Raw genomic sequence first — 9,818 nt, forward strand, 5'->3', positions numbered from 1 at the left:
TACCACTATGTACTAGCCAGTGAGGCTTTATTAATTGCTCAGCATGGTTGGACAGTGCTGGTTCTTGTGTGCTCTCTTTTGAGTGAGTGGACTGAAGGTATCACAGATTGTGGGTTCCTCAGTTCCTTCACCTCTTGTTTCTGTAGGTGTGATACAGCAGCCTGATCTTTTATGGGCTTCTTGTTCAGCCTGGCCTTTTAAGTGCAGTGAGTTTTACTGCAATATTTATACTCCACTTCAAAGCTGAATCATCTGTCACTCACGAGTTGGCACTGGGACTTGGAATGGCATTGGTTTTGCCAAGCTCTTACTTCCTGATTCTTTTCCTTATGTTTGAAATCTTTGTATTATGAAACTTATTAAGTCTTCAGAAGCTACTCTAGAAGCCTTCTTACAGATGACATCTGTTAGGATGAAGCAGTGTGTTTTAGGAGGTCATGATAGCCGCAATTATCAGAATTTCCTAGAGAAGCTCAGCTGATCTTTGGGACATCCTTTCATTGACAATTGACAATTGGTAAGAAAGGTAAGGTAAGAAAGATTTTTTATTTTTTTTTTCCATTCTGTTACCTTTTCTCTCTCGAAGTTGCTTAGCAATGTGTGCTTGGGTGTTAAGGCCAGAATTTTAAAAAGACAGCCAATTTGAGTGTGTATTCTTCAACATTTTGTGCATATCTGTGGTATAAATGTACATATGGACAATAGAAACAAAACCATAACTGTTCCCAACTAATGTTTGTTTCCTGTGAAGGCAATAGTCTTGCTGGAGGTAGTACTTGTACTTACTGAATTTTCAATACTTACTGAATTTTCGGTCATGCTGGAGGTAGGGCTTGTTCCTAATTCACATATTGGAGAGCTTTGAATGAAAGCAGCTGTGAGAAGGGTTGCAAAAGGAAGACTGCTCTATATCCTTGGTGAAACTGCGTTCTTCTAGTTTTCTGGTCTGCATGGAAATTATTGCTATCCATCTCCTTTTTTCAGTCTGATCATTTTGCACAAGTGTTCTTGGATCTGAATGGGTTCCTGGATTTTCCCCTCTACTGTTTTGGGGATTGTTTCCTTTATCAGAAGACTGCAGTTTAGTACTTTTATATGAAGTGAATTGAACTAGGAAACTTCTAAAATAGGATGCACTAAGGTGGTGCTTTAATCCTTTTGCTGCTTTGTAGTGAAACACTAAAGTAAGAAGTAGATAAACTTACTACTCAATGCCTGATATTAATCATGGTTATGTATTAAAACTACTATGGCATTTAGATATATAATCTTGACTTCATCTGATAATAATCAGTTGATATTGAAATCTAGTGCATAAAGATCTTTCCCAGAGACTTTAAAGTTTATGGAGATTTTAGTGGTATGCTAATTAAAAAAATAAAATGCTAATGTGTTCTCCAGCTATAGTGTACTGTATAATTTCTATATTCATTAAATTGTTGCTACGGATATGTAGGAATTTTTATCCTGAATGACCACAAAAATTGACATCATCAGTGTTCCTGTTTTCTTTTATTATTCAGTCATTCCTGCCCTGTTTGAATGTGTCCTAAAGAATTTATTCTTAAGTGACATCTATATTAGAATATAAAAATACATTTCTGTTAAGAAATACATCTGTCATATCTTTGCTTAGAATTAGCATTCTGTCTGCAAAGTGTATCAGCAGTAAGGAATTATGGAATTTTACTTACAATTATTTCAATAAATAATAAAAATATATCAAGAAGTTTCTTTGTCTTTAGTCTCTGGAGTCAAGAAATGACACTTTACCTTGTCCTGCCTGTCAGAGGTGGCAAACTGGGACTGTCTCAGTACTTTTTTCTCACTTTGGAGTCAAATATGCCTCAGGTAAATATCACAGATTTTGCCTCTAGGAAAGCTGTGTCTTTTTATCGTTTTGCTAGACTCAGAAAAAAAAAAAATCTGTAAGATGTCAAAGCGATATTCTGACAATTGCAGCAGCAGGAAGAATATTTTCTTTCCAATATACTGGAAGGTTTTTAATTTAAAAAAACCCAAAAAACTTAACATTTTGTTTCTAAGAGAACTTTCTCTGCTGGAAGAGAAGTAACAAAACATAAGCCACTTAAATGGAAACTAATTTGGGAAAGCTCAATACAGTCTTTTTGGGAATTTTGTTTCTTTTGTTATTTTCTTAAATAATTGGTATTGAATAGTTTTTTTCAGAAATTATTGTGTATTGCAGATACTTTAGTGCATTCATTCTCAAACTTGATGGAAGATATCCTGAAAGGGTGAATGTTACCCAGTCACATGTAGCCTGTAAGACTAGAAGGATAGGGCAGAGATGATCATAGAATCCTTGAGATCTCAGGTTGGAAGTGACCAATAGGAATGAGGCTGAGGTTGGAGCTGCTGAGAGAAAAGATGCTGGTTAAGGCTGTGCAGAGAGCAGGGGTGGAGGAGCCAATTCCAGAAGTTCTGCTGAAGCCTTACTCTTGCTAAGAACATTTCATGTTCCATGACTTTTCATAGTTTTCATGTTTATGTCTATGCCTGGAGATGATGGTGTGAGCTTTACTCTTACATCTTTCATTGTTTGTTTCTAGTTCCTGCTCCACCACGTTTTGACATCTCTCCATCTGTTCTCTCCCAGTATTGGATCTACTGAAATGATTTAGACTGCTTTGTGCTCTATTCCACATTTAAATTCTATCTTCTCCTTTTCTGCTGAAGTGTTAGGTTTATTAATACAGCAGAGCATTCTGCGATGTATAAACTAATGGGAATTTAAATCTTCTTCCCTTGGCTATTGGTGGGCTGGAGCTTTTCTGCTACCACCAAAACTGCAGTGTTATCCTAGAAGACAGCCTATGAGACACCCTATGATGTCTTTCCTATGTGATTTGCCTAGAAGTTATGCCTGTGACTATGGTCACCTTAGTGTGGCAAGGTCTGTAGCAGGAATCTAAGACAGTGGAAAATCTGCACACACCATGTTAGCACACCAAGTTAGCTCCATGTTGCTTTGGCACAGCCTGTCCCTAGGTCCCAGCAGATCATTGGTACTATGGCCCTCAAGGATGTTTTTAATGAATACACGTATCTCCTGCAAGTCACTTTGAAAACACTGAATTGAGGTGAAGAGCTGGATTGTATCCTGGGGGAAATAGAGCATGCTGTACTAAGGAGCTGAGATTGAGTGTCTGTTTTAAAAGAGAGTAAAAAATAATAAAAGAAGAAAGCTAAAAGGCTGCAATCGATATGGTTCCTGGACCAGAAAGGACAAGGAAGAACAGGAGCAAAGTAGATGAACAGCCTCAATAAAATGTCTGTCAAGTTTGTGATTTACTGTCTTTTATGCCTTTTTTCTTCTTTTTTCTTCTTTTCTAGTTTGTTTTGAGTAGTGTTTCTATGGGCATCAGTGAACTGGACAGTTTCTGGGGTTCTTACATGGAAAGCTTTTCTCTAGATCTCTGAATACCGTGTAATTGACTATGGTTTCTCTTAAATGAGACCTTGAGTGCACACCAAATAAACAGCAATTTCTAAATATAACTGGTCTGAAGAGAACAAAGAAATCATAAATATTACCTACATTTCACAAAAGGGAGTAATCTTCAAAGTTTTTCCTGAAAACCAATTCAGATTTTCATGTGAAACCAATATTTGACATAAGCTGTTCTTCTATACTAACAGTATGATCAAGCCAAAGAAAAATAAATTTTTAAAGTATTTTTAAGATTTCAAGGGTATTATTTTCTTTATCTGGAGAGAACAAATGCAGTTGTAGTATCTTGGAAGTTGCATTTTCACAGGTATCAAAAGGAAACTGATTTAGAGATGAAGCCGCCCTGAAGATTATTTGGTAATGTTGGCTAGGAAATAGCTAAGTTAGTAGACACTGAACAAGTTTGTGCTCACTTCACTTGAGCATGGTCAGTATCTACATTTTCTATTAAAATTGTTTTAATCACTGATACGTGAAAATCAACCACTTGGAGAATAGTTAGCAACTATTATACTAACCACTGTTTCTTAATCAGTTCCTAGCTCTGAAGCAGTATCTAGCACTAAGGATAGACTTCAGACACTGAAATACTACATATCACATTACTGAGAGAGAAGATGCCACCTTTATGGGTGCCTATAATTTCTGTGGTGTGTGCTGTGTCTGTATTTTCTCTCCATGTACTTCCTTCTGGTACAGAGTTACCTGATGCTGTTTATATTCCATGCTTGACAAAAGACTCAAGCATGGGTTGTGATGCTCCATCATTATTGTTCTCTAGAGGAATTGAGTAATGTGACTTTTTGATGTGGATGTGGTTGTATGAAATATTTGAATTTCAGCTGCAGAGAGTGTATAACAATGTATTTAGAAGAATTCCAGGTCTCTAAAAATAAGTGGGTTTTTTTCCCCCTAATATTTTTCTTAGGGATGAGTCAATATGAATTCCTTATGTTCCTAAACTATAGGAAAACTCACCACATGCTTTTATTTTCCATTATTTTTCTTGAGATAATAGCCTCATTAATTTTTTTTTTCACTTTTGTAGGCCTTATGCAGAATTACTCGTTCCTCACCTAATACTTTCCAGAGTGTCATTGAAAAAGTGGGATTAACAGCTGTACTAAATTCCTTGGCAAATGGAATATGCAAAATTCAGCAGTACATGCTCACGATGTTTTCAGCAATGTTGTCATGTGGGATTCATCTACAGAGGCTAATTCAAGAGAAGGTTTGAGTTCAGATTACTGTTTCACTATCATGGAATTTCATGAAAGGAAAAGTAAAAGTTGACACTGCTAGTGGTTTTGAGTTTTCAAAATGCATGTTAGTGACATTTGCATGTCTAAATAGCGTAATTTTTTTTTTTTTGTGAAAAATTTCTTGTTTATATAGGACTTACATTGCTAAAAGAGCTCCCATACTGATACTGAATTTCTTATGGACAATTGTTAGAATTCGCTTTCTGACTCTTACAAACAATTGTAATCAAAGTTTGCAGATTAGAAAACTGAAATACAGACAAATGTAGACAATCCTTTAATAGCATATATCAAACTAATGATAAACTGGGAATAGTGCCCAAAGCTGTAATTAAAAAAAACTGTACTGTAAAAACTGATAAAGTAGGTCTGGTTCTACTGCATGTCCCCACATTTGGTAACTGTACCTGCATTGTATCTCAGACAAACTTAAGTCTCATAGAATGGGAGTGGTTTTTTATAGAATGAGATTAGCTCAATTGGTTAGAGCCTGGTGGTAATAACACCGAGGTTGTTGGCTCAATCCCCATGAGAGCCATTCACTTAAGAGTTGGACTTGATGATCTCTTCCCGCTCAGAATGTTCTGTGATCTGAAAATTAGATTGTAGGATTTTGGAAGCTGAAACTACATTTCTGTTTTTCTTGAGTAGAATCTAAAAATACAAACATACTCCTGTATTGATCTGCCAGATGTTACCACATCACATGGAGTTGTATTATTTTAGGGCTGAAAATTGAATTTAGTAGTCCATGCAATTTTAATATTTCATTCTCATGATGAACAAGTCCATCTTAATCAGAGAAGGGAGGCGTGAGTAGTATTGGCCTACAGATTATTTTGCGTTCTGCAAAGTTCTTATTTAGTTCAGCTTAAGAGGCAGAAGGACCTCAGTGTCACACAGAAGGTAGTGACAAAGAAGTGAACATCTGTTTAATATAGGCACAAACAACATGTTAAAAGATACTTAAAGTTATAAATTCAAGATAGAGATAATTAGCTTTGTTATCTGGGAACACCCTTCGCGTGTAAGACTTAGGACTGCTCTTGTTTTCTTCAGTCTTCAAGAACAGCAATAAAAACCAGTTATAAAACAAAAGCCAGAAATGCAGTTCTGTGATCATCTACACTGATGCAAAACTTCAGAGAACTACAGTAGCCAAAAGGGACTGGACTTTGTCCCCCTCTGATACAGAGACTTTTCGGTTTAGTTTCCTGTTTGTGAAACTAAAATAGTTGAAATGATGTTTCTAAAATGAAGCATTGAAAAAGAACTCAAAATCAAGAATCTTGAACATATTATAGCAGTAGATTAAAAAAACTCCACTACTAGTTACTTTAATCTGGCCGTCAAGATTCACCTTTGGATGAGTGAAAATCAGTTACAGCTTTTTGAATGCTGTTAGGTTCTTTCAGAGGTCAGACAATAGGGCAGGGTGTTTTTTATTTGGTTTCTTTTTTTCTCAACTAATCATAAGTAAAATTATTCAAATACTTGCAGCAATATATTGCCACAACTGCATTGTAAATACATGATAAGCATTGTCCTCACATTTCAGTAACTGTTTTCAATTCTTTGTCTTTTACCTGACTTTGGACAAGTAGCTACCACTGCAGATGGTAATTTTGTCAATATCAGTATGAATAAATGAAAAAATAAAAATATCTTAAACAAAATCTTTGTAACTCTAAACATAATATGGAGGCATTTGCAAAGCATAGAAGGGAAATTTTAAAATACATAATGATGCAACTAATGTTTGCAGTTGTAATTTCTGTTCTTGTGTAGTGCAGTAGTGGTCTAGCTGTTTTCCTAATGTGTAGCCAATTCAAAACCATCATTGCTTTTGTTTTAAACTTGCTTTGCAGTATTACTCAATGTGTCAAATATAAAGTCATAATCTTGTTGCAGTGTGTTCACTTGAAATGAAAAGTGTCCTATCCTACAGAGTCTCTGTGGGTACATCAAACATTTGTAGAGAAGGGAGGAACAATGTAACAGAGAAATTATAAATAATGTATTTGGCAGTATTTAAGTGATTTTTGGCTTTTCTGATACACTAAATCCTATAGGTCAGCAAAGATGCGCTTGAGATTTTCTTTAAATAAAATGTTGTTTTGCAGCCAAAAAAACTCAAATCAGCCAGAAAAGCAAATTTATTTCTTAAACCTGATTGTTAGAACATTCCCAGATAAGTCTGATGTAACTAATTTTAATTGTCTTAACCCATTTTAACCCCCACATGTAACATTGAAATATTCTTGCTTTCCAAAGTGTGAGAACTAAAAATAGATGTGCTTTGGCATGTGTCTTTGTCATAGTGTCCTTGTGTGTCATCTATCAAGTCCATTTATGTTAGCACATTCAGTATTGATTATACATACTCTTTGACTATGTCTGAGGTTTTATGGGATTTCTGAACATAAAAACTTTGGTTTTGTTGTTGTTGTTTTCGTAATTTCACTATTAAAAAGCCCTTGAAAAACCAAACCACACTCAATTAAAATAAAAGTTTTGCATTTATTAGATTGTAATTTAAGAACTTGACTGCTACAATTTCATACTAGAGGAGCTACAAGTCCATACTAGAGGAGCTACAAGTCATGCTCTATGAGCTATTGAAGTGTTTAAAGCAGTAATCTTTTAAATCCCAAGACTGGGAAATTCTTCTATTTATGAAATTAATTGTTGAAGTACTGCAAAACAGTCCTAGAATAATTAATAGCAGTTTGTTTTTCTGGGATTTCTGTAGTTACTGAATGATGACTGCTTTTAAAGACATGGTTAAAATGGTGTCAGATGTGATGGTTTCTTGGCCAACTCTTACACTCCTGCTCTTTTTTCCATTCTCAGTAAAGATGTATATTTGCAAATGTCAGCAAATGAAGAATTTGCACAGTAATGTGTACGTTAAACATTCATCACACAGCAGGATTTTTAACTTTGCACAGATCACGTGTGCACTGCTTATCTATCTTATAGTGTCACTCCCTTGAGAATCCAGCTCAACTGTTTGAAGGCAGGTTCGATTGATGAGGCCATTTGTGTTCAGTCTAATTTTTGCATAGAGCCAGTTGACACAGTTTGTAAATTCTGGCTCATTCTTAAATTCAGATTTTGTTTATCCTTCTTCTTCTTTTCAAGTCCTAATTTTATTTCTTCCTTAAAAAGTTGTTGTTTGTTTTCTGAACTCAAAATAAAACTAGATTAGATAAGAACAATCAAGGTAGAAACAATTTTACCATCTATTTGGAGCATCTGGTGTATAATTTGGGGTTTGATCTATACAAGACTGTGTCCAACTAAGGTGTAGTTTTTAATATTCCTTCATATAAGGGAATGAATGGCTAAAAAATTTAAGTGTGTTTGTACTTAAATACATATGTATTAGGAAAATAGCTCAACTTAATTTTAAAATAAAGATATTAAAGTGTCCTATGTTTATGCTTAAGGTAAGCCATTAAAAAATATAAGTTTTATCATCTTTTGTAGTTAATTCTGTACTGTTTTGGACTTAGTTCATTAACTAGTGTTTACTTTTTACTCTACCTATTGTGAAGATGTTCAAAGCAGCTTTACACTGGGCCTGTCAGTCTTGGACAGAATTAATTTTGCTAGTGTTTCGTAGATTTTTTTTTTCCTATGAGAGACATGAAAAGAAGCAAACTTTAAGTGTATACAATCCTATAATACAGTGCGGTAACCTTAAGGTATCTGTGTTTATTTCCACCAAGGATTTTGTGACTACGATTATTCGTCTACTTGAAAGTCCTTCAACTTTTATTCGGGCAAAAGCCTTTCTGGTCCTGCTACAAGTTTTAATTAATAACAGGGAGATGTTGCTCCTCAGTTGTCAAACAAGGTAAGGTGATAATGAAAGATAATCAAAGATACAGTCTTTAAAGTGTACCTGAAATACTTGAATATGTGTGGTAATTTTGAGCCAGTGTTTTAGAGGTTAATTGTTTTGTATGTAATTGTTGAGAATATTTTTTCTGGGATCATCAGGTGACAATTATTCACATGGGGAAGCCAAGTCTTGTGAGAACATCTTTAAAAGTAACTTGTGATCCCAGTGATCATTTGCATTTTTGGGTAGGGCAAAAGATATACTGCAACAGTGAGTTGTGGCTGTTGTGGGAAAGCAAAATAAAAGGTTCTGTTATATACCTTCCTCATTTTGGGATTGGTATAATCCATAATCTCTTCAGGATAGTCACTTTCAAGGTAAAGTAGTTTTGTCTATATGTGTTGTGGGAGTGATTTTCATAATGACCAATAAATTCCTTTGACTTTTACATGAAATATTTGATTTGTCTATGTTTTGGAATACTTTGCAAGAAATTACTGAATCACCAGGGAATTGTTGTTTGAAATTGTTTGTCTTCTGTTGGGACAGAAACATTCTTGTATCAGAGAGGAACAAATTAGACTGTGTTAGAATACAAATTGTTACCATATTTCAAGGTGATCAGAGAAGTAAGATGAAAGAAATTTTAGTTGGGATTTCTATCTTCTGCTGTTCTGTAAGAAGAGGAGTTAAATGAAGTGAAAACATACTTTTTATAATATTGAAATAGAGCAGGTTTGAAACTGAATGTAAAAAAGGATGAGGCTTGTGAGTAGCTGTAAATATGTATCTACAGCAAATATAACATATATTATATTCATGTTTGAGAAGAATTAGGGTGTATACATTGGAGTTAAAGGAAGGGGCAGATGAGTTTCACCATGAAGTCACTGTTAGAGGATAACTTGTGGGGTGCTAGCATTATATATATTCTTCCACTTGCAAAGATGTAAATATCTCAGTATTTGTAGAATCACAGAGAATAAGTACTGAATCCAAGGGGCTTTTTCATGTGGTCCTTTTTATACTTCCAGAAATTTTCTATCAGATTATGTGTTCTAGTTAGTTAAAATGCCTCTAAAGATTTGTGACTTTTTGAATGGTTACATTTTTGGTAACTCCTGCTATTGATGTGCTTGATATACCACATAGGACACTCCTGGGTGTTTGACAAAAGATCTGATAGAAGTCCTGCACAGACAGTTACTATTTGTTTATATATCCCTAAGAT

General features: G+C 34.8%; 1 protein-coding gene across 12 annotated transcripts in view; it reads left to right on the plus strand.

The window, feature by feature from the left end:
* ULK4 (unc-51 like kinase 4) overlaps positions 1-9,818 on the plus strand; it is a 217,325-nt gene that overhangs the window by 50,648 nt on the left and 156,859 nt on the right. For 11 of the 12 annotated variants that reach the window (XM_079299920.1, XM_079299912.1, XM_079299913.1 and 8 more), the window contains 2 exons: positions 4,524-4,706; positions 8,472-8,599. The exons of the other annotated variant lie outside the window; for it this stretch is intronic. In XM_079299920.1, the coding sequence (XP_079156046.1) occupies positions 4,524-4,706; positions 8,472-8,599 (311 nt within the window). The remainder of the gene's footprint in view (positions 1-4,523; positions 4,707-8,471; positions 8,600-9,818) is intronic. 12 annotated transcript variants of the gene reach the window in all.

This window comes from Erithacus rubecula (genome assembly GCF_903797595.1).
Source record: "Erithacus rubecula genome assembly, chromosome: 3".
Classification (NCBI taxonomy): Eukaryota; Metazoa; Chordata; class Aves; order Passeriformes; family Muscicapidae; genus Erithacus; species Erithacus rubecula.